Source organism: Equus caballus, chromosome 3, assembly GCF_041296265.1.
Source record: "Equus caballus isolate H_3958 breed thoroughbred chromosome 3, TB-T2T, whole genome shotgun sequence".
Taxonomy (NCBI): Eukaryota; Metazoa; Chordata; class Mammalia; order Perissodactyla; family Equidae; genus Equus; species Equus caballus.
Window position 1 is genome coordinate 34,490,193 of NC_091686.1, and position 24,892 is coordinate 34,515,084.

At 51.8% G+C, this 24,892-nt stretch overlaps 1 protein-coding gene and 2 long non-coding RNA genes across 4 annotated transcripts in view; 2 read left to right on the forward strand and 1 right to left on the reverse strand.

The window, feature by feature from the left end:
* The first annotated feature begins 9,315 nt into the window (after positions 1-9,315).
* Positions 9,316-12,506, forward strand: LOC138923412 (uncharacterized). The gene is made up of 3 exons (XR_011436974.1): positions 9,316-9,426; positions 11,937-12,038; positions 12,380-12,506. It is a non-coding gene; the product is annotated as an uncharacterized lncRNA (long non-coding RNA).
* Positions 12,507-14,162: 1,656 nt separating this feature from the next.
* Positions 14,163-24,892, reverse strand: part of CA5A (carbonic anhydrase 5A) — a 32,995-nt gene continuing 22,265 nt past the window's right edge. For both annotated transcript variants that reach the window (XM_005608486.4, XM_001500312.6), the window contains exons 4-7: positions 22,913-23,008; positions 22,701-22,763; positions 17,067-17,222; positions 14,163-14,429 (exon numbers count right to left, since the gene is read on the reverse strand). In XM_005608486.4, the coding sequence (XP_005608543.1) occupies positions 14,286-14,429; positions 17,067-17,222; positions 22,701-22,763; positions 22,913-23,008 (459 nt within the window). In that variant the 3' untranslated portion in view covers positions 14,163-14,285. The remainder of the gene's footprint in view (positions 14,430-17,066; positions 17,223-22,700; positions 22,764-22,912; positions 23,009-24,892) is intronic.
* Positions 18,476-23,360, forward strand: LOC138923411 (uncharacterized). The gene is made up of 3 exons (XR_011436973.1): positions 18,476-18,608; positions 21,398-22,145; positions 22,722-23,360. It is a non-coding gene; the product is annotated as an uncharacterized lncRNA (long non-coding RNA).

A 24,892-nucleotide genomic window follows, 5' to 3' on the forward strand; every position in this document is an offset into this window, starting at 1 on the left:
ACCGAACTGCACCTTCCACTCCTGACCCTGGTCTGCGTCTCTTCTTTGTGAAATAGGAGCCTCTGCAAGTCCCCCTCTGCTCACCTGGCTTGGTCTCTCATGCCCTTTGTAGGGAGGGACAAACTGTTTTTGGCCCTGGGAAAGAAAAGTTTGGTCCCCTTGCCCAGGGAGACTTGAATGGCCTTAAAAATCTTTCAACAGCAGCAGTGGCTTCAATGTCTCTTACAAATGTCCCAACCAAAAGTCATCACCAAGGTGTTTAACTTAAAGCGAGACTGTTGTTTCTATAGGTAAAAAAAATTCACGAAACACACACAGAGAGCGATTTTCTGCTTTCCAGACAGACCGTTTGCTCTGACAGACAGTGGGCTCAAATCCTACAGTGTTTGAAATGTTTTTCTCCTGCATTTGGTTGCCCTGGTCGGTGACGCTGCTGTTACAGCCTACCCAGAATCGCACTACCTTAGATGTGTGCGGAGCAGCTAGTGGCTGCCTTAAGAAGGAAGCTCTAGCAGTGTGGCCATGGGTCAGCCTGTGCCTCAGCTTCCGCATCTGTGCGATGGGGAAGTAATGGTGCTCGTCCGAGGTTTAAATGAGGTAAGGTGCATGTATCTCCCAGAGCGCCCAAATGGGGAGGTTGGCAGCTTGCCCTGTCCAACCAGGTTAAGTTGCATTATTTTCTGTCTCATCTGCAGCAACCGCAATGGGGCAGCAGGGAGGCTGAGCATCAGGATGGGAGGAAGTTGCACAATTCTCTGTCTGCCAATTGCAGTGGGGTCTTCTTTCTACCCAAAGGTTGGGGTTTATTCACTCTGCAAAATGCACGAGTGACGGCCTGAGTGTTTATCGTCCCATTAGATCCTTGCCTGTCTTTTGAACTCATTCTTTTTCTCAGGAAGAAACGGACCTGCTGAATCCTTCATTGATGTGGGAGCTTCCCCCATCTTGTGGCTGCCTGCAGTGTTTGTTCTCAGGCTGAGGGGAGAAATGTTTGTGTTCTTTTCACATAGCAAGTGTCCTTTCTTCTTCTGATAATTTGTTTTTAAAAGCCACGCTTTTCTTGTGCTTGACCTTTAGTTTTTCCTGTCTGCGTGCTTGAAAAGGTGGGACTGCCCTTGGCCATATCCGAAATTCAGTTCTGTTTCTGAGCAGATGTGTGTGCATAGTGACCACCTGTTGAGTGTTTAGCCTGGGCCAGGACTTAAGAATATTTATGTCATTTAATTCCTGCAACAACCCTAGTTAGACCCTATTGGTGTTGCCTACTTGTGGCTGGAGAAATAAGGCAGTTCGGTAAGTTCAGTAAGTGGCTGAGCCCAGCTTCAGACCCAGGGCAGGCCTTAAATCGTAGCTGTGATGCTGCAGCCATACTGACCGTGGCTCCTACACAAGCGATCATGCCACCTGCCCTCCCGGACCAGGCTGACCAGCACGTGGATTCTTCTGGTTAAAAGAGAGCTTTATTTCAGCTACTCTTGGCGGCTCCCTGCAGCTTCCTTGCCCTTCATTGGAATAATCCCCATTCTGTGGAGAAAAAAGACTCGTGACTTTCCTTCACAGAATATTTTCAGATTCATTAAAATCTCAGCAGGATCACCCAATTTTCTGAAGTTCATATGGTGGAAATGGTAATAGTGTCTGTAACTCCAGGTCGAATCCACGTGGGAATTTCTGAGTGATGGTTAGAAGCAAAGTTAGAGATTACAGAGCTAGAGTTTTCACTTAGGGCTCAATTAAGTTAAAAAAAAAAAAAAGAAGAAGAATTTGCTTATGTTTCAGGCACTGGCCACTTTAGGGTGACACGTCGTTTCTCAGCTCTGTCCGTAAGCTTGGCCTTGCTGATGTGCTCAGAGAGGGTGCCCAGCTTGTTGGAGATTACACAGGAGGCAATAGTAGGAGACAGGGCTGGAGAGTTCTGGCCTGCCCCAGCACGTAGATGGACAAATAGCAAGTGGGGTAAGCAAACAATAGACTATTACTCAGCCGTATAAAGGAATGAAGCACTGACACATGCGACAACATGGAAGAACTGGGAAAACGTTATGCCCAGTGAAAGAAGCCAGACACATGGGATTGTATGGTTCCATTTATACGAAATGTCCAGAACAGGTAACTCCATGGACAGAAATACCTTAGTGGTTGCCAGGCCTGGGGGAGGAGGGTGGGGACTGCTGATAATGGGGACTGAGTGTCTCTCAGGGGTGGTGAAATGTCTTGGAACTGGATAGCAGGGGTGGTTGCACAATATTGTGAATGTGCTAAATGCCACTAAGTTGTCCACTTTAAAATGGTTAATGGTTAATGTTATGTTATGTGGAATTTTACCAAAAAGCGAAAAAGAGCTCAGCCTAGAGCCAGATGCCTTGGGTTCAAATCCTGCCTCTGTGCTGTGGATAATGGGCTCCAGGAGGACTCCACCCAGCTCTCAGAGCCTCAGTTTCCTCTTCAGGTGTCAACTCTGGCCCCCCGGGTAGGTAGGAGGGGCCGATGGTGAAGCCCCATCCCCACTGGAGCTTCGGCTAGTATCAGTGCACGACCAGAACGTGTCCTTCTGGCCAGCGGACAGGCTGGCTGGTGCTGGGCCTCCACCCTCTGACTTTCTTTCCCAGCAGGGGCTGGAATATGTGTCCAGGAAACGTGGAGAGAATGGTGATTCCAGCATCACACTCTCTGTGCTCCTGTGAGGTGCAGCGGTCCCTTGTCCTGGTGTGGTCCCTTGTCCGGGCTGGGTCTCAGTGGCAGGAATGTCGGTGTCAGGCAGCAATGAGCCCCTGGAAACTCATCTCTCTTGTCTGCTGCCATGCGCCTCCCCCCTCTCCGTGATCACTCGACATTACAGTGGACCCCAAGAGCACTCGCCTGGCATCCACCCCTCTCTGAGAACAGGCCAGCCCACCCCGTGGCCCTGGAGCCAGTTGGTGTTGACGGCCCTGCCAGTCTCTGGCCACAGATAACCGCCCCTGGACACTGACCACCTAAACCAATAGGATCCTCAGCAGGGGTCTGGGTTTGGGACTCAGGGGTCCTCTTGGGGAATCCCCAAAGGCCCGATTGACAAGCTGGAACTGGCTGGTGAACATTTTGGTCTGAGTCTGATTTTTTCACATGGATAATATGCGGTCAGGGCTTCGGTTCTTGGCGTCTATCTGCATCTCCTTGTGTGGGCTCGTTTGGGAGGTGGCTTCTGCCCTATCCCACGGTTATGGGTTGAAGTGTGTCCCCAAAAACAATATGTAGAATCCTAACCCCCAGTACCTCCGGATATGACTTTATTTGGAAATGGGGCTGTCGCAGATGTGGCTAGTTAAGACGAGGTCATCCTGAAGTGAGGGGCCTCTAACCCAGTGTGACTGGTATCCTTATAAGAAACGGCCACGTGGGGTTGGCCCGGTGGTGCAGTGGTTAAGTGCGCGGGTTCCACTTCTCGGTGGCCCGACGCTCACCGGTTCGCATCCCGGGTGCGGACATGGCACCGCTTGGCACGCGATGCTGTGGTAGGCGTCACACATATAAAGTAGAGGAAGGTGGTCATGGATGTTAGCTCAGGGCCAGTCTTCCTCTGCAAAAAGAGGAGGACTGGCAGCAGTTAGCTCAGGGCTAGTCTTCCTCAAACAACAAAAAAAAGGAAATAGCCACCTGAAGACAGGACACAGTGATCATGGGGGCAAGGACTGGAGAGATGCTGCCAAGGAATACCAAGCGTTCCCAGTGACACCAGAGGCTGGAGGAGGGAGGAAGGAGCCTCCGGTAGAGGTTTCAGAGAGAACGTGGACCTGACTTCCCATGTCAGATTCTAGAACTGTGGGAGAATAAACTTCTGCTTTTTAAAGGCCCCCACTTTGTGGTACTTTGTTTCAGCAGCCCCCAGACCAGTCCTGAGATATTTAAAAAAGTGTGGCAGTCTCTGCATTGGGCCCTCTCTCCGATGCCATTCATGTTAGTCTGTGCAAGGGGCAGGGAGCGCCTGCCCGACCCTCCCAAACAACGTTCCCGGCAGAGTGCTCCTTTCTCTGAACGCCTGCACGGCCCTGCATTGCCCAGCTCCGTAGAGAGGCTGGCCTTCCCTGCGGACGCCTCTGAGATGAGTGGGACACAAAGGCCACAGAAGCTGGGGAAAGCGTGTCCTTGAGGAATCAGCTTCTGGGTGAGGCTGCGACGTTGCCCTGCAGAGGAATGGAGGCCCTGCCGGGCAGCCTCCACAATGGGCCCTGCAGACAACGATGCAAGCGTGCAGGTCATCAGACCCAGGTCACCGCCCTCCTCCGACTGGCCACCTCCGGGCCTTTTCAAACCTTGTCTTTTCCTCAATCGTGGAGTGAAGGGTGTACGGGGAATGAGGTAGCTCAGAGTGGTCAGCCAGCTCCCAGTGGCCAGCTGGGGCCGGCAGGAAGGAAGTTGCAAGGGCTGGGTGAGGGAGCTCCGACACGATCTGTCCTGTCCCCGTCGCCAATTCTACCCCGAGTGGACACCGACAGTGGCTGCCTCTGCTCCCCACGCCGTGCGGCTGGACAGCTTGGTTAGGAGAACCCAGACGGTCTCAGAACTTAAAGCAACTGAGACAAAGTCAGAGGTGCGGGGATGGGTGGTCTTCAGTCTTGCTCAGATCTCACCACCTGCTCCCCCTAAACCTCCATCCCAGCCTTTCAGGGCAGCAGAGGGCAACCCTGTCCTCCAGGGTTTGCCCCAAATGCCCTGGCTTTACCCCTGACACCCACTTTCTCTCGTGTCCCACAGCCGGTAGGACTGGAAGTCAACACGAAGTCTCTGGCCACCCACTCTCTCACCCCTGCTGTGGCCTGGTTTTGCCCGGGGTGGTTTGCCAGTCTGCCTGTGTCGTCTCACCTCAGGAACACGAGTGACGTGTGCACCCGCTCTGCAGCTCTCCCCCTGCCCTCCAAGCTAAGCCCTCACATTCACGTGGCGCCCAAGGCCCCCTGCATCTTGTCCCCTCTGATCAGATCTCTGTCCTCCTGTCCTGCCACTTTGCCCCTTGCTCACTTCATTCAGCCAGGCTGGTCTCTCAGCTGCTCTGGAATTTTCTAGAACCATCCTCAAGTATCTGCATGGCTCACCCCCTCACCTCCCACAAATCTTTGTTCAGATGTCAACTCCTCAGTGAGGCTACCCTGCTCCTGGCACCTGGCTCCTTGCCTCCACTTTGCTTTCTCTGAGCCTGGTCACCTCTAGAATATTCCACACTTTCTTTCTTTTTCTTTTTTTTTTTGTATTTATTTTTTTTTATTGAGTTAATGATAGGTTACAATCTTGTGAAATTTCAGTTGTACATTAATGTTTGTCATTCGTGTTGTAGGTGCACCCCTTCACCCTCTGTGCCCACCCCCCACCCCACCTTTCCCCTGGTATCCACTAAACTGTTCTTAGTCCACATGTTTAAATTCCTCCTATGAGTGGAGTCATACACAGATTATCCTTCTCTCGCTGGCTTATTTCACTTAACATAATTCCCTCAAGGTCCATCCATGTTATTGCAAATGGAATGATTTTGTTCTGTTTTACAGCTGAGTAGTATTCCATTGTATATATGTACCACATCTTCTTTATCCATTCGTCTGTTGATGGGCACTTAGGTTGCTTGCATGTCTTGGCGATTGTAAATAATGCTGCAATGAACATTGGGGTACATAGGACTTTTGGGATTGCTGACTTCAAGCTCTTTGGATAAATACCCAGTAGTGGGATGGCTGGATCGTATGGTAGTTCTATTTTTAATTTTTTGAGGAACCTCCATACTGTTTTCCATAGTGGCTGCACCAGTTTGCATTCCCACCAGCAGTGTATGAGGGTTCCTTTTTCTCCACAACCTCTCCAACATTTGTTACCATTAGTTTTAGATATTTTTGTCATTCTAATGGGTGTAAGGTGATATCTTAGTGTAGTTTTGATTTGCATTTCCCTGATGATCAGCGATGATGAGCATCTTTTCATGTGCCTATTGGCCATCTGTATATCTTCTTTGGAGAAATGTCTGTTCATGTCTCCAGCCCATTTTTTGATTGGGTTGTTTGATTTTTTGTTGTTGAGTTGTGAGAGTTCTTTATATATTATGGATATTAAGCCTTTGTCAGATATATGACTTGCAAATATTTTTTCCCAGTTAGTGGGTTGTTTTTTTGTTTCAATCCTGTTTTCATTTGCCTTGAAGAAGCTCTTTAGTCTGATGAAGTCCCATTTGTTTATTCTTTCTATTGTTTCCCTTCTCTGAGAAGACATGGTGTCCGAAAAGATCCTTTTAATACTGATGTCAAAGAGTTATTCCACACTTTCTTATTGCATCCACTGTCTGCACCATCTTCCCTGCTGATGAAGCTGCACCAGGGCTCGGTCTGCCTTGGAGTTTCATTCACTGATGGATCTCAATGTCTTGCACGATAACCGTTCATGCTGGTAGGAGGTGTTCCATAAATAGTTGTGGGGTGTTGAGTTGGAGTGCAGCTGTGTGCTTTGTGGTGAAGTAATAAAACAAATCAAGGATGAGGTGAGGTGGATATACATGAAAAGCCCACGTGGTACGCCTGTTGTTTGATGTCCACACCTTTCATTTGTGTTTATGTGTTCCGGGGCCTTGAACACCTGTAGGGTGGCCCCCTCTGAAGTTCCAGAATTCAGTAAAAAGGTTCAGAAGATTTCACTTTGCTTAAAAATAATTCCTCTGTTTCAATGCTAGTAAAAAAAAAATCCCAAACTGACACAGGAAATTCTGACAGAATAATCTTGACATTGAAAAAATACACAGTCTTAATCTTCAATGCTGCAGTTGGTGAACACATTTTAGTATGGAGGAAACAGGAGAGCTTTTATTCCTGTTGACATACATTTCGACATTTCCACAGGCCTGGGAGCCAGCCATTTCTCCTGCTTAGCCTCAGAAGTGTCAGCTGAACCTGTGTGTCAGTAAGCGTGTGGACGAGCTGACTCTCACGCTGAGCTTGCTGCCGCTTGCCCTGGACTGCCAGGAGAGCCCATCCTGCGCTCCACATCCCGGGGCTAAGCAGTGCCGGGACTGGCGCCCATGCCCGGAAGCAGCCTTGTGGTTCTGCAGTCTGGAGAGACCTGAGCTGTTTCCAGCCACGGCCTTCAGAGCTGCTTGCTTGGGCCCCTTTGCCCTTCCTCTCAGCTTTGGGCACAGCGACTGTGAGGGAGATGCTGTGCACACGAGGTCAGGGATGGGCGCTCAGAGCTGCCAAGGCAGATGCTGGGAGCCGCGAGTTCGATTCTGTATTTCAGAAATGTCTGGGAGGATGTTGTTCACCGCCCTACACAATGGCTCCTCCTGTGAGAGCCCATGAACCTGGGCTGCTCCGTGCTGCTCCGTGCTGCTCCATACCTTCTCCATACCTGCTCCATACCTGCTCCGTGCTGCTCTGTGCTGCTCCGTGCTGCTCCATACCTTCTCCATACCTGCTCCGTGCTGCTCCATACCTTCTCCATACCTGCTCCGTGCTGCTCCATACCTTCTCCATACCTGCTCCGTGCTGCTCCACACTTGCTCCGTGCTGCTCCATACCTTCTCCATATCTGCTCCGTGCTGCTCCGTGCTGCTCCATACCTGCTCCGTGCTGTTCCACACCTTCTCCATGCTGCTCCATAGCTGCTCTATGCCTGCTCCCTGTCACTTACTTTCTCTAGACTGCTCAGTGATGAGAGTCAGCAGATTCCCTGATTTGAAGTGGATTTTTGATTATGTAACCTGAAGCATCAAATACCTTGCCTTTCTTCCATCTACTCATCTATTATTTAGTGATCACTCAACACGTGCCTAGCTTGGGAAGAAGAAAACGTAGCCCCTGGGTGACCTGCAAGCCCCTGACAATACGTGAAGGGTCTGAACACCAGGTGTCAGCAGGACGTGCAGAACTCAGGAGAGAGGTTCACTCCCAGGGTGGCGCCAAGGACAGCATCACAGAAGCGGAGGCTCTCGGGCTGAGCCTTGAGCGATAGAAGGATGTTTGCCAGCAGAGCAAGAGGGGAAGGGCATTCCCAGGAGAGGGAACAGCAAGGCCTAAGTGCTGAGGCAAGAGCGCGCCACGCGGACTTAGGGGTGGCAGGAACACTGAGCTCTACAAGGTGGAGCACCTCGTTTAGTTTCCACCAAACGAATGTTTATTTGGTGCTGTGAGCAACAAGGACACCACCCTGTCGGGGGAAGCAAGCTAACGAGTTTGAGCGCTGCAGTCAGCAATGAGGGCCCAGATCGAAACGGCGGGCCAAGGACGGCAGGGAGGCCAGCGGGCAGGGCAGAGGAGGAGGTTGACGGTGAGGGGTGGCTCGTGCGAATAGCTGTGGGGACAGCAATTGGAACAGGGAGCCCCACGTGTGGAGGTCACCATAGATAGGAGTTTGGGGGTCCAGATCCCGCCAGAAGGAGCTAGTGCTTAATTCCAAGTGTAACGGGAAGCCTTGGTTTTAAACAGCGAAGCAGATAGTCAAGTTGACATCCCCCCCCCCCCCCAAAATCCCTACACTCTTAAGAGAAGAGTTGATTAGGTGGGAACAGGGAGATGCTGGAAAGGAGTGGTGACATCAGGAGGCCAGGGTGTAATTCTGGCTAAAGATGGGGCAGCCTGGTGGCAGCAGCAGAAAAAATGAACAGTGAGTGAGCTGGAATCCACAGCAGGGTAGGGGTGCCGCCGACAGGACCCACTGGTGCCTGGGGTACAGGGAATAAGGGAACAGGGGCTCCCAGGGGGCATCCCGAGGCTAGGTAGGTGGAGGCACCATTTACTGAGATGGGGTCAGTGGGCCCCCTTCGGCAGGAGGGACAAGCGCTACCGAGCGAGGTACCCCGCTGTTGCTGGGGTACAGCAGTGCCCCAGGTGCAGTCTGGGGACTCCAGGGGGGCCCCCAGGAGGAGTGGGTGTTCTGGCTGAGGGCAGAAGGAGGAGCAGACGTCAGGCGGGGGGAGAGTGGGGATGGCCAGGCCTGCCAGGAGCGGCCGAGGAGACCTGGGGTGGGAAGGGGCTGGACTCCTGGCCGCACAGAATGGGCAACAGGGAGAGGGGTGGGGAGGTGGGCAGGGGCACCCACCTAAGAACTGTGGAGTTTGTCCTGGGGGGCAGTGTGGAGGGGCCCTGTGAGTCCTGCAGCCACTCCAGTGAGTTTCTCTGGCTCTCGGGTCAATCACCCCAGGACGTGGAGGCGAGGCGGGTGGCCGTCTGTCCCCAGGGAGCAAGGCCTCTCACACATTTGCATTTTTACAAAACGAGAAAATAGCATGAAAGCAAAGGGAGGAAGGCTTGAACTTTAAACACTGGGCCGGAAACCCCACCACACAGTCCTGAGTCCCGTCACAGTGCACGTTGTCCGGCCAGTAGCCCCGCAGACCTTGACCTTGATGTCCCCGCGCTCAGGATGGTGTGGAAGGGCCCGGCCTGCTGTTCGTCCGTCGCTTTGAGGCTTGCAGTCAAGGTATTTCCTCCCCAGGGGTTGGTGGTTTCCCTGCAGGGCACCCAGGTTCCACGTGGTCCCGGGGGGATCTGGGTCTCAGGATTAACGCCAGTTTTACAAAGAAGAGAACATCCACCAGGGGACAAAGACCGTTGTGTCCACAGGAAAAAGGAGGATGAAAGTTGTCTCCCCCGAATTCTTGCTGAGACGTGATACCACTGTGTGGCGAGGGGCACCAAGCTCAGGGTGCTGCCATCCCTTCTCTGGCCTGTGAGACCCCTCTGGACACCCGGACCTTTCTCGGCCCAAAGTCCCTCTGGAAATGGACAGCCACAGAGGACAGCCGCCTGGCTGCTCTGTGCCCCCATCCCCAGCTCCAACCCTCCAATGATGGCCGCTGCTTCCTCTCTGAGGACACGTCCCCATGAGCCACAGGAGGCCTGAGCAGGTGCCTTCGGGGTGGAGTTTCCATCACGATCCACCTTCAGGTTATTATAGGATAAGGTTTCTCACTAAGTGGTGAAGTCCAGGACTTTGTCCTTTTGCTGCGAGGCTGCATTTTTTATTGCATTTAATTGCGCACATCAGAAGGGCAAAAACAAACTCTGTGCAGGCCCCCAGGACGGCCCACAATCCAGGAGCGGCTCCCCCCTGCTCTGCCCTCCTGAGCAGGTCTCAACCTCCCAAGTGAGCCTGAGTTTCCCCATCAAAACCTGGGGACATTTGCATGGAACTTTCTGTGAACCCATTATAAACAGGATTGCTGTGTGCTCATACCTGGCCACACAGGCCAGTCACGGGGGAGCTTTTTAAAAGCACCAGTCCTCAGACCAGGGTACCATAAGCTCTGAGGGGTCGGGGCCGGGCTCCGTGTGGTGCCAACACACACAGGGGATGAGGATTGAGAATGTGCATAACACTGAGCCCAGGGCCTGGCCGGGAGCGCGGCCGAGCTGTGTGGACTACTGTTGGTGGCGGCAGGCCTGTTGTTGGGTATTCTCTTAATTCTCCATCCTAAGTGAGCAGGATGTCAGCGTAAAGCTGAGCTGAGACACATCCGTTTTAATCGCATTCCTTTTTCAACATCTATTTGACTCCTTCAAGCCAACCCGCTTTCACTTGGCATCGCCACTGAACTCGATCCTTTTACGAACCAAAACAGATTTTATTTTAAACTGTTTTTGCTGACAATGAATTACTCGTGTCCTGACTCCGTAAACAGAGTTGACTTCTCTGGGTGGGACCAGTTACCTGGTGGCAGTACATTTCATGACGTCCTCGGCAGTTAAGGAAGGAGGCCACGGGAGGACTGTCTGTCGGGGGTCTCCACTAGGTGACCCTGGTGACATCCCTGATTAGTCTTTCTGTGGGCCCTGTACCCTCGTCGGTACACCCTGGTGCCTCTGATCTTATTCCCAGCGCCTGTTTCACTTATTCCCAGAATTGCATGTGTCGACATCCCAGGTGGCCTCGTGTCCTGTCTGCAGGGCCTCAGAAACCTCAGCTCTCAAGTGGGCAGCGAAGTGTTTGCTTTAAACTGAGGTATAATATACAGCCCATAAGTGTGTAAAGGGCACAAATATTGAGTGCTCACCTCAGTGGTTTTTTGTGCTCCCATGTACACACCTATGTAAGGCCCAGGTCAAGAGAGAGAACTGTGCATCCAACATGGTGGCCATTGGCTGGTCACATGTAGCACTTAAATTTTAACTAATTAAAATTACATCTAATCAAAATTCAGTCCCTCAGTTGCACTGACCACATTTCAAGCGCTCAATGGCCATGTGTGCCTGAGGGCTGCCATATAGGATAGTGAGCTCTAGAACATTCCAACATCTCTTCCCCCACTGAGCCCTGTGGTTCCCTGGTGCCTTGCCTAGTCTATCCCCTCCATGAACCCCCAGGGCAGACCAACCTCAGGGCTGTTGTGTGCAGCTTGGCGGAAGTCGCCACATTCTGGTTTTGCATATACAGTGTGGTCAGCTGAGTAAGGACCCAAGCTGTCCTTGACCTAATCCCCAGGACCTATGGATATGTGACCTTCCGTGGCAAAGGGACTCTGCAGATGGGATTAAGTGAAGGATCCTGAGATGAGAGATGATCCTGGATTATCTGGTGAGCCCAACGGAATCACAAGGTCCTCGTGAGAGAGAAGCGCAGGGTCAGAGTCAGAGAGAAGTCATGACAATGGAAGCAGAGGTTGGAGTGATGCGCTTTGCAGATGGAGGAAGGGGCCACAAGCCAAGGAGTGTGGGCACCTCTAGAAGCTGGAGAAGGTGAAGGAACAGATTCTGCCCTGGAGCCTCTAGAGGAGCCAGCCCTGCAGACACCTTGACTCGGCTCAGTGAGATGCGTGTCAGACTTTTGGCCTCCAGAACTGTAAGGTTGTTGGAGGCCACTAAGTTTGTGTTAACTTGTTACAGCAGCTGCAGCAAACTCTCCATAAAGACTCAAGAATGGCTGCATTTCCCCAGAGGACAAGAAATATTTTTGGGTCCAAACCTAACTTAAAAATATCTCCTTCCCTCCAGGATGCCACCTGTCCTTGGTGATGGGAACCATCCACCCATCCACGCTCCGCACCCAGCGCTGACTGCCACGGCGTGCACCGTCACCCAGGCCCCCAGACTGAGGTGAGGCAACACTGCCTCCAGGGCCTTTGTGAACCAACATGAAAGCTTGTTGGGCTGTGTTTGGACAAAGCGTTGCGCTGTCACGGGCGCTGGGGAGCAGTGCCCCCTTTTCAGGAAAGAACACGTATAAGGAAGTTTAGGGCGGCTTTCTCTGTAGTTGGCGCCAGAACACTGAATGGCCCAACGCCAGACCGTAAATTGTTGGTACCTGAGGAAGTTCTGTGATGGGGGGAAAACCTGTAAATCTGTGCCAAAATAAGCCACATCCATCCCATAGGTTCTCTTTGATTTCAGACGTTTTTGTGGATTATAATAAGTCTATTTATTCTTTGTCTCCCCAGAATGAAATGGAGTTTATCACCACACCTTGTGGACAGGTTTGCACTTGCTTATTTTTCTGTGCTGTTTTTCGCCATTTATCCAACGGTAAGGTCACGTCGGAAGATAATATGATTAGGTTGTTTGTAGAGCTGCATCTCTACCAGAGGGAATGTTTTTAATGCTATTAAAATAAAAATGCCATTCTCAATTAGGACGTGATTCTGCCTTAAAAAAGAAGAATATTCTGACACCTGCTACCACATGGATGAACCTTGAGGACATTATGCAAGAGAAATAAGCCAGACACCAAAAGACAAATTCTGTCTGATTCCACTTATATGTGGGCCCTAGAGGAGTCGAATTCATAGAGACAGAAAGTAGGATGGTGGGCGCCAGGGGCCGGGAAGGCGGATGGAGAGTGAGTGTTTAATGGGGGCAGAGTTTCAGTTTTACAAGATGCAAAGAGCTCTGGAGATGGATGGTGGTGATGGCTGTGTGACATTATGAATGTGTTTAATACCACTGAGCTGTACATTTAAAAATGTTAAAGATAGTAATTTCATGTTGTGTGTATTTCATCACAATTTAAAAAAAAACCCCGCAGGGAGAAACCAATTACACACCCTCCAGTGACCGCAATTAAATGGCAGCATATACCAAGCAACTCTGGAAAACTCCCCAGCTTTGAAGATGGAGGAAGGGGCCATGAGCCAAGGAATGTGGTGCCTCTAGGAGCTGGAGAAGACAATGGGCAGATTCTCCCAGAACCTCCAGGGGGAGCCAGTCGGGCCCACCTTTTTTTTTTTTTTTTTTTAAAGATTTTTTATTTTTTCCTTTTTCTCCCCAAAGCCCCCCGGTTCATAGTCGTGTATTCTTCGTTGTGGGTTCTTCTAGTTGTGGCATGTGGGACGCTGCCTCAGCGTGGCTTGATGAGCAGTGCCATGTCCGCGCCCAGGATTCGAACCAACGAAACACTGGGCCACCTGCAGTGGAGCGCGCGAACTTAACCACTCGGCCACGGGGCCAGCCCCCAGTCGGGCCCACCTTGATTGCAGACTTCTGGCCTCCAGAACAATGAGAGAATACATGTCTATCGTTTCAAGCCACCAAGTTTGCAGCTGCTATGGGTTGAATTGAGTCCCCCCAAATTTATATGTTGAAGCCCTAAGCCACAGCGTCACTGCATTTGGAGGTGGTGCTTTTAGGAGGTAACTGAGGTTAAATGAGGTCATAAGGGTGGGGTCCTAATCTGGTAGGATTGCTGGCCTTAGAAGAAGAGGAAAGGAGAAAGGTGCTTGCATGCCCTCAGGAAAGGCCGGGTGAGGGCACAGTGAGAACATGTTGTCTACAGCTCAAGGAGAGAGTCTCGCCAGAGCCCGACCTTGCTGGCACCTTGATCGTGGACTTCTGTCTCACAACTGTGGGAAAATGCATTTCGTTTGTTTCTCTCTCCCTCCCGCAGTGTGTGGTCATTTGTTACAGCAGCCCCAGGACGCTGGTACATCCAGGAATTTGGAAATGGCAAAGAAGGATGTTGGTCTTAGCCTCTGTTGCCTGGAAACGACAGGGTGGCCATGAATGTGGGGAAACAGAGGGTGCCCGTCTGCAGAGAGGAAAGCGTGGAACTGTGAGAGGGCCGGGCAGACGACCTCGGTCAGCTGGGGCTTGCTCGGCCCCATGAGGCCACCGTGCACTGCCGTGGGTCCCCTGGGATACTCTGTCCCAGGGTTCCATTCCCTATCATCCTTAAGCTTCTTTGAAGTGATTTGCTTTCCTTGCAACTGAAAAGTACCTTGACTAAAACAGTGCTCTCTCTTTTTAATTTTGTATGTTAATTTTGAGGTGACGTGTGATCAGACCATGACACTCGGGACACAATACTTCTTTTTAAAGCCGATTCTGCCCGCTAACTTGGACGTAATCAGGTTAGGACCTTGCGCCCTCTCCTGCGGGCTGGAAGGACGCACGGACCTTCCGGTTCATCAGGGGCTGCAGGGGGCGACGGTTGTTCACCATTGTCCTGTCTTCTTCACCAAGGGCAGAAAACAGGAGCGTGCGAAACGCGGCCAGCTGGAATGGAGAGCAACAGAGTAAGCCGGGTGTGGGTACAGAGTGAGCCAACCCCAGGATCCCTCCGGCCTGTGCGGTCCCTCCCACGTTGAATCAGGGTTGGCCCTATATGGTCAATGCAATATAGCGGGAGTGTCTCCCGAGCTGGGTCAGAGAAGGCCTTGCAGCCTCCACCTTTTCTCTTGGGTCACTTGCTCTGGGGAAGCCAGCAGCCATGTTGAGAGGACACTCAAGCAGCCCCACAGAGAGGCCCACGGGAGAGGAACTGAGGCCCATAGCCACAGCCAGCACCAGCTTGCCAACCACCTGAATAAGCCAACTTGGGAGAGAATCCCCCGGCCCATCAAGCTCTCAGGTAACTGCAGCCCCACTGACATCTGACAGCAACTCGTCAGAGATCTGAAGGCAGGGCCACCCAAAATTCTGACCCACAGAACTCTGAGGGATGAGAAATGATGATGGTTTTCTTACGCTACTAAATTTTGGAGCAATTTGTTACACAGCAATAGATAACTCATGCACACAGCATAAACGCTAAGGTAACACTGGTTGCTTTTCACTCAGAGTGAACGTTTATGCATCATCTCATCTCTTCTCAGAACTTACTGATGAGCTCTGTGAGAATAAGTCACATGTCTAATTAAATACGGAAACTGGGATTAGATCTCACAGTGACCGTTTATTGGACCGATGGGGCGCCCCCTGGAGTTGTGGGAGTGCGGTGCACAGTTTCCCGGGCACTCAGCACAGTGTGCCCGTCCAGGATGCTCTTGCTGTGCACGTGTTATTCACCCTCTTATAAATGCGCCCTTTTCCTCTCCCCCACCTGGCAAACTCTGGCCCACCACCCAGAGGGTGCACGCCCTAGCTCCCTGGTCAGGGTAAGCGGCTTCTGCTCTGCATTTTTGTACTCCACCACCCAGCCTGTTTCTACTTTCCCTCCAGACGGCAGTGTGCAGAGATGCATCCCTGTTTCCATCACCCCCTCATTCCTAGGCCTCTCCCACCCTCTTCTGTTACAACATGTGACACGTGATGGGGGCTTATTACTTGTTTGTTTGGTGACAAAAGGGGTCTGGGTGACAGGGGTCATTTGTCAAACAAGGCCTTCCTCGTGTCTCCTCATGTCTTCCTCGTGTCTGTAACAGTTCTGGTCTGGGGGAACGGTGGGTAACACACCCCACATCTCGAAGTCAGCCCTTCAAAGCCAACAGCATCATTCTGAGACTTTTAAATAAGAGAATATTCTCACAGAATCGTGAGGCTGGAGGACCCTCTAAGACCTCATTTAGAGCCCCCAGAAAGAGGACGGGGCTTGACCAGTAACGTCAGCCCTGGACATGGGGTGGGAGAGAGGCAGCGCGCTGGCTGCATAATCATCATTCCTAAACCCGAAACTGCCCTAGACAGACAGACTTTTTCCAGGTCCTGGAGATTTCCGGAGAAAAAGATACTATAACTTTCCTAAAAAGTATACAAGTAATATCTACTCATTTTTAGCAAAAAAAAAAAAAAAAAAGTAGAATATTTAGACAAGGAAAAGGAAGCAAACAAAAGTCACTGCAGACCTATGACCCCAGGACAGTGAGCCCTGACTCTCTAGTGTGTGTATGTGATAGGTTGGGACACGGCTCAGTAAACACTCAGTCGCTCCTCCCTACTCCACTCACATTGGCCTGGCCACTGTGACTTGCTTTGGCCGATAGGGTGTGAGTGGGCATGACATAAGCAGATGCCTGTGCATGTGCCCTGTGGCTTATCTTTTGCATTTTTGTCATTTAACTTGTGAACCAGCCCTGGGCAGCCAATGGTCCCAATCAGAGCCTCCCCAGCGAGCCCAGAGACCCGGGAGCAGGAAAAACACAGACTTGCTACAAGCCGTTGCATTTTGGGGTGGTTTGTTACTCGGCATTACAGTAGCAACAGCAGGCTAACACAATCCTTCTGGAATTTCCTCCCGGCATATCTAGTGCCATAACTTCTCAATACAGCAGGTGAGAAAACCCTCTGCAATCTCGATTTCTTCCTGTTCTAGCATCCAAAGAGCAGGACAACCTCCAGAATTGCCTCTTTGCCCTCAATGACCCTACTTCTTTCACCGCTTTCCAGCTTCCATCCGGGACACCCCTTTCTCGGTTAATTTATTCGTCAACAGATACTTACTGTGGTCCGTTACAGGCAAGGACCTATGTCCCAACTATAACGTCACTTCTTCTCTTTTAAAGTCACTTCACCTCGACACAGACTGAAGAGCAAGCAGTGACCTAGTTCAAGCGTCTGACCCTAGGGATCCATGCCGCGTCTGAATCCCAAACCACTCACGATTCGGAAGTGCGGCAGTATAGCTGTGCCCCCTCATGTCAGTCCCCTCTCCGGCTTCCCTCCCTTTCTCTCTGTCTCTGTCTCTCTCCCTCTCACACACTAATATCTCAACGTCAGAGGGAGAGCTGTGATCTCAGGAACTTCTGTTCAATCCCCACGAGCTCCTATTCCAATTGGAAAATTCTTCTTGTGCAGGAGCATCAAACACGCTCAGAGAAGGAAACTCCGTGAGGCTTGCTCGCAATCTTAGTGATGCTGCCAGACAGGGGAACTTCTCCAACACAGTCCTACCACACGGTCACAGGCGCGGCTCACCTGGCTCTGGGCCACCTCGATGGGCGTCCTCTGGAGGATCCAGGTGACCGACTCGGTTAGCGGAGGGGTGGTGAGGGAGCCCGGGTAGGTCCAGTAATCCCGGCAGGTGGGCAGCAGACAGGAGGGCTCAAAGGGGCCCATGTCTGCCCGCGCATCCTGAGGGACCGAGACCACAGGCAGCGTCAGATCTCAGCGGAGGTGGAGGGGGCGCAGGAGGGAAGGGAATGGTGCCCCATCTTTATCTCAGTGATGCGGCCTTCTCGTCGCTCGGAGGGGAGTGCGTTCCCTGAGATAAAGGCTGTGGGGCCGGGCTTCTCACATTTGGAAGCAGTAACAAGAAAATGTGACTATTCTGTCAGAGCAGGGATTCCTACCAAATGCTCATTTGTTTCCTTTTAAAGTTATTCATTTTCATATACCTTGGCTGTGAAAATATTACACTTTTAAAAATGGTGGTAAAATAGCATGCATAACAGAACATTCACCATTTTAACCGTTTTTAAATGTACAGTTCAGTGGTGTTAATGACATTCACATTGTTGTGCAACCATCCCCACCATCCATCTCCTGAATTTTTGTCATCTTCCCAAACTGAAACTCTGTGCCCGTTGAACACTCACTCCCCTCCCCCTCCCCCAGCTCCTGGTGTCCACCGTCCTACTTTCTGTCTCTGTGAATCTGACGACTCTAGGTCCCTCGTGTGTGTGGAATCCTGCAGTATTTGTCTTTTTGAGATCGGCTTATTTCTCTTAGCATAAAGTCCTCGAGGTCCATCCACGTTGTAGCAGGTGTCAGGATTCCCTTCCTCTTTAAGGCTGAACAAAGCTCCGTCGTGTGGGTGGACCACGTTTTGTTTATCCATTCATCTGTCGGTGGACACTTGGGTTGCTTCCACTTTCTGCTGTTGTGGTTAATGCTGCCATTGACACAAATGTACCAATATCTCTTCTAGACGTGCTTCTAATTATTTCGGGTGTATACCCAGAAGTGGAATTGCTGGATCCTATGGTGAGTGTACGTGTAAGTTTTTGAAGAACCACCAGACTGTTTCCCACAGTGACTACACCAGAAAATATTACACTTCTAGGACAGCTGGACCCCCCTTCCCGGCAGCCCTCCCTGACGCACGCGCGTGGCAATGCCACAGGCTCAGGAGGACGCTGTCCATTGTGCGGGATTCCCTGACCCACATGCCAGGATTTTCCTCCTCCTCACGGTTGTTCCATGACTGTGTGCCAGGCTCTCGGAGCTGCTTCGAGGAGGGGCTCCCGTCAGCACACCCTCCTGCTCAGGGGAGCCCTTGGTTTGCTTGCTTTCCCTGTTTCATAGAAGGAGAGTGAGAAACCTGCCTCTCTGAGTTTCAAGTGGGCTGCCACCATTCATTCATTCATTCATTCATTCCCTCACAGCTGTTTGTCGAGCGCTGCGGTAAACCGAGCCCGTCTTAGGCCCTGCAGGTACTGCAGTAAATGAAGCAGCCCAAACCACCTGCCCTCGGGGACTCACCTCTCACTGGAGGGATGCGGACAGCGCACGAACTGAGTGAGTCAGACACCCAGCAGTTCACACGTGGTAAGGGTGATGGAGCAGAGCAAAGCAGGACCGTGGGGTAAGAGATTCAGGTGTGGGGCTGGTGTTTTAAGAGGGGTGGTCCCTAAGGCCTCACTGCAAAGGTGACATTTGAGCAAAGACATGGAGGAGGTGAAGGAAGAGGCCATGCAGATTTCAGGGGAAGAGCCTTCTAGGAAGCCGGCACAGCCAGTGCAAAGGCCCTGAGACAGGGTGTGACCCAATGGGCCTGAGGAACAACAAAGAGGCTACATGGCTGGAATGAGTAAATGAGACACAAAAGCAATAAAAAGAGACCAGTGGGAAGAGCGCCTGCAGTTGGGGACAGCCCTGCTTCTGCCCAGGGATGGGGACCCCTGAAGAAACCCACCAACAGGGGCAGGAGCACTGGAGCTGCTGTCTGGATGCTGCTCAGCACAGCCCCCGGGGGTGTAAAGAGAAAGGAGAGCCTCTTGGCCGGTCTCTGCCTTGTTGCAAGCCAAAGTCATCCAAGCAGGCTTTTACTCAGAGAGGAAAAGATCCCTGGGGGGTCCCTCAGGGTGGCAGGCCCGGGACAGTGGCCTCCACGCCTCTGTAAAGCAAGTGAGCCTGAAAGGCCGAGGGCACAGGCCCAGAAGCAAGTTAACACTAACCAGGCCCAGAGTAACGGCCTCAGCTCCAGACCCAGACGCACTCCGGGTCCCACAGAGGGTGTTCAAGCACTAAGCAGACGCTCCCCCATCCCCAAGGAAGGTGGCCGCCCTGCCCAGCAAAGTCCTCCCACCCAGCCTTCAAAGCCAAAAGCAAGTGGCCCCACCACCTGGCTTGTCCCCTAGCTGCTGACTCTCACCAGTTGGAACAGGGGGACGTTAATTAAGCTGCCAAAGAGAAGGAAGTAAATTGATTCACAGTGACAGACACTTAGAAATTGCCTCGTGTTTGCCTGCTGTTCCACTTTGTAATTAATTGTCTGGTTAATGTCGTAAAAACAGCACTATTGAAATATAATTCAGGGCCAGCCCGGTGGCACAGTGGTTAAGTGCACACATTCCACTTCGGTGGCCTGGGGTTTGCCACTTTGGATCCCGGGTGCGGACATGGCACTGCTTGGCATGCTATGCCATGGGAGGCATCCCACATATAAAGTAGAGGAAGATGGACACAGACGTTAGCTCAGGGCCAGTCTTCCTCAGCAAAAAGAGGAGGATTGGCAGCCGACGTCAGCTCAGGGATAATCTTCCTCAAAAAAAAAGGAAGAACAAAAAACAAACAAGCAAAAAGAAATATAATTCAGGTAGCATAGAATTCACCCATTTAAAGTAGATGATTCTGTGGTTTTTAGTGTAGTCACAGATAGATATGTGCAACCATCACCATAGTCAACATTAGAACATTTTCATCATCTCAAAAAAGAACTCCAGAAAGAAAGAACCCCAGGAGGTACTCTTTAGCTAGCCCTCCCCAACCTCCACATGCCCCTACCCCTCCACAGGCCCCACTAATCTGCTTTCTGTCGCCATGCCTTTGCCTGTTCTAGACGCTCCCTGTAAGTGGGATCATGTAAAATGTGGCCCTTTGTGTGTGGCTTCTTTCACTCGGCAGAGCATCTTCAAGGCTCATCCACGTTGCAGTGCGTGTCAGTGCTTCTTTCCTTTTCACAGCTTGGTAATATTCCACCATGTGGTCTAGTTAATTCCTGAAGGCAACAGGTCACATGGGCACATGGGACAAATGCAAAAAGTACCAGTGGGTGTGTGGTGACAAGTGAAGGCCCTCCGCCTCCCCCCGCCCCAGCCCAAAGGTGCTGACGTGCCAGGCACCTTCCAAGGCTTTGAACTTTCCGAACTACCCTTGAGAGGTGCTTCTATTTTATTGATGAAGAAAGTAAGACAGATGTAGGTGACTTTCTCAAAGCCACGTAATTAGACGTGGCAGAACCCAGATGCTACGGGAGGTCGGTCCCGTCCCAAAGCCAGGGCTGGTTCCTCCCTCCCCGGGCTGCAGGGGTCGGGGTGAAGGCAGCAGACCACGAGCAGGAGCAGACGGATGGACCCAACCACCTGTCCACTGAAATTCTGAGAGGCCATCCCTATGTTTCCAGCAGCATTCCCAGGACCTCTGTGTCGCTCTCTTAAGCATGTTAGGGTTCAGAGCTGCCCTCTGCTTACAGACAGCTGCTGTCCCTTGGGGCCCCCAGAGCAAGCGAAGGCCCCTCCTTTGTGTGTCCATCAGCCAGGAGGGCCAGGGTGTTACGGTGGAGACCACCCATTCATCTCGAATACAGACAGACCAGCTCGTGGTGACGGGCGCCCACCCCAGATGTCTTTGCTGGGAGAAGTGGGTCGACGTGTAGTCCTCTTTGCTGCTGATGAGCATCCCACTCCAGAGGGAAGAGAAGTAGCTTACAGAGAAAGCTCCACGCGATACAGCGAGGGAGAATAAAAACAGGAGAAGGGCAAAACTCTAGGGCTGGAAACGGACCACAGCTCCCCCAGGTTCGGGGGTTGGCTCCAAAAGGCCACAGGACAGAACGTGCTATATGGTCCTGCATGGGGGACCGTGGCTCTACACATTTGTCAAAACCTGTAGAAGTGCACAGCACAGAGGAGACTTACAACATCGCAAATTCCAATAATCAACCCAGACGTTGGGGAAACCCAGGATGGCGAGCCGACTGTGACAAATGACAGGAAATGGAATGTACCCTCCACCCGCGAAGCACAGACTCCTGCTCTCCAAGGCTGGGCCTTTTGTCTCTTAAGAGTCTCACTCTTCCTTTTCAGGTGAGGAATTGAGCCCCAAAGATGAGTGTCAGGACCAGAACTGAGCCACAGGCATGTCCTCTATCTCCCACTGACCCATTTCTGCCCTGCGATTTGCCCAGAAGAGCTGGAGTTGGCCCGTGGGAGAGAAACGCTCCAGCACCTTCCATGGAAGGAAAGCAGCCCCTTGAGTAAACAGCACCTCTCAGTCAGCTCTTCTCTCTCCTGCCAAGAGGTGGGGACCACGCTACGTAGGAGGTGGACGCTGGTGGGGAAAACATCCCAGGTTTACTCTGGCTGCAGACCAGCGACGGAGAGGATGCTCTCAGCACCTTGACCTTGCCGAGTTCCTGAGCTGGCGGACAGGGCAGCGGGGGGCGATCTGCTGTCCGTCCCACCAGGCAGGCCAGGAGGTCAACATCAAGGGGAACGCACCACACAGATCAAACAATCCCTGTGAATCAGCCGAGGAAGGGCTGGCCCCCAGCTTTCATCTGGAGCCACTCTCGCCATTGTTAAGACAGGTCAGAGCCCTATCTGTCCCCATGTCCAAGGACCACGGTGACTCCTTCCTGCTTGGAATTCTTTTGTTTGGTACCGAACAAATAAACGACATTTCTCTGGAATTTCCATTTCTCCATCAAAGTCCTTTCTCAGCTGATGTTGGAGAAAAGCTACATTGTTCTCGTCGCCATCTTTGGAGCTGTGCTTAACGCAGCAAGGCGTACAAGGAGCTGAGCGAAGAGCCATTGCCACCAGCGAGCGAGTGGTGGGTTTCCATGGCGGTCCCTCCCTCCCGCCTCCAGGTTCTCCTGGGCCATCCCAGTTCCCTCCGGACGAGGGCGCTAGGAGGCACGCGGGCGGGCACTCTTAATTGTTAATGGTACTTAGGTCGATCAGTTTTAAAGCAAATGTTATCACGAGTGGGTGTCGTTGCCTGGGACAGGCTAAAGATTTTTAAAAGCGGGTCCATGTAATGAAAGATATTAAGTAAATAATAGTGCCACTGGTGGGTGGACATAGCAAAAATCTTCAAGATGCTGCCTGATTGACTCAATTTTGGGAAGCTCAACTCGAGTCCAGCACCCCTACTATACTGCAGAGGGAGGGCCCTGAGGATAGCAGTGACGCCTTCGAGGTCAGAGTGTGAGCCAGGGAGCCACACAACTAGAATCGGCCCCTGGGGGTTCCATTCCCAGACCCGGCCTCAGACCCCCTCTGCAATGCTCTGGCCACCAAAATGGTTTTTCTCCCTTGCAAATGAGTCATTACTCTAAACAATTTTACTTTTCCAATCACGCTGCTTTCAAAATACGTAGCTCACCTTATGCCTTATTTCCGGCAGGACGTCCACCAACTTCTGCAGCCCCTCGTGATGGGCGCCCAGCTGTACAGCACAGACACGAAACATTGGTTTGGAAAAGCAGAAGATAGGACGACAGCACAGTTCACTCTAAATCGGCCGTGTCTAAAGGCAGTTCTTGGTTCCCGCACACGACTTTCTTCTCTGGAAGAGCTACGCCCTGGCAGGATTACCTTTAAAAAGACGCCTATCACCGCCAGGCCGCTCTCTCCCATCACAGCTTCGCTGTAATTCTGGTATTTCACCGAATTCCAGTGGACTAAATGCAGCTGGAACACAGGAGCGAGAGAAATGACATTTATCACGATGCGGCAAGAAACAAAAGAGTCACTCCTCCTTCTGTGGGGCAGACCTATATGTCCATTTAATGATTTTAATGAATTCAGCATCATGGCTGGGTCTGAGGGGGCTGCAGCGCTGAGCGAACAATGAAAGCACGCAGAGGAGGGGCCTCGGCGGGTCGGGGCGAGAGAAAGGAGGCACGTTTCAACTTTATAAAATAGAAATTGGCGGTTGGACTATTTGTTGCTCTCAGACATCCTTGCACGAGGGCTGCGAAATAAAATCCAGGACTCTCAGTTAAATTTGAATTTCAGATAAACAACGAATAATTTTTTAGTCTAAGTGTGCCCCAAATGTTGCATTCTTTTCTTCTATATCTGTCACCCTACCTTGAACTTCGTCTGTGACTTTATTTTACTTCCCTCCTTTGGTTTTCCTAAGCCCAAACTCGGCATCGGGATTGGCCAGGTGACAAGGATCTAAATCAGAGGCGGGTAAGGGCTGGGGAAACGGGCTTTCCTGGGTCACTGGCGCGCAGGAGGCAGAACCAGGACAACCAGGCCTGGCTTGGGGCTCTGTGTGACGAGAACACGTGGTCCTGAGGAGGCTGAGTTTGGTTCAGCGTCTAGAAGGGCCCTGGGTGTCTGTACATATTCCCCTTTACAGGCATGAGTTGTGGCCAGGCCTTTCTGAATGGCGACCAAGCCAGAGCCCAGAAAGCCTGTGGCCTCTCATGGTCAACAAGACCCTCCCTCCCTATGCAGCAGCTGGATTCCAGGGCCTGGAGGGCTCTGCCGAGGGTGCTGGGCCCTCATGTGCCCCGTGTGGCACCTCACTCCACACAAGCCTCAGTGCTCTGGCCATGCACATCGGGGACAGTGACAGTGGCATGGCCTCTCCCTGCTGGTGCATAGCTCACCTGAAGCCCCCGCCCACTGTCCTAGTGCCGTCACCCAGAAACAGAGATGGCTGGGCCCTGGCCCCCACAGAAGGCTTCTTCCGTCACAGACCCTGCCTTTAGAGCTGGCTTTGCCTCCCCAACCCCCCAGGAACGGTAGGCTCCAGCCTGGGCCAGAGGCGTGGCCAGGACGGCCGCAGCCCCTGCTCGGCCCCACTCAGGGAGAGGCCCTGGCGGGTCCCGAGCGCTGATCTCCTCTAATAAATCACAACTTCCTCTGTTAAAATAGCTGTTCATTAAAAACCACAGCGCAGACACACAGTTACTAAGATAGAAGGCGAGTTGTTAAACCAAAGGGAGCATGTGGCAAGCTAGTGTTCCTCTATTTCTGTCATATTTGTAAATACATGTATAACATAGCAAGGGACGTGACTCCCTATTTTTAAACTCTGGGTGTGTGATCATAGGTGATTTTCACGTTTCCAGTGGCCTGGCCTCTAGTGCTATTTTCACTATCGTGTTCCTTCCCCTCAACGGCCACAAAAAGTTGAGACGGAACAGTCCCTAATTTGAAATGCATCAGAAGTCCAGGTGCCTGGTCAGGGGCGGAGGGACGGGCCAGGGGGCAGCCGTGTGATCAAGTGACTGTGGCAAAATGTCAATTGCAGGATCTGGTGGCAGTGCACGGGCTCTCACCGCACAGTTGTTTCCATTTTTTTGTATGTTGGAAAAATTTCATAATAAAATACCGGGGGAAATCTGTAAGGCATCATCCGTCACCCCACCGTAACTACAAAACCCAGCTCCTAACATCTGTCTCCACTCCTGTGACTTACTGACTCCCATTTGGAATGTTGCAAATATCACTTTGCTTGAAGAACATGATCTCTATTGTGAAGATTTTCAGATTCTCAATAGAAAGCCTCGCCTGCCTTGAAGGACAGGAAGCTTCTAGTCTATAATCTACCGGCAG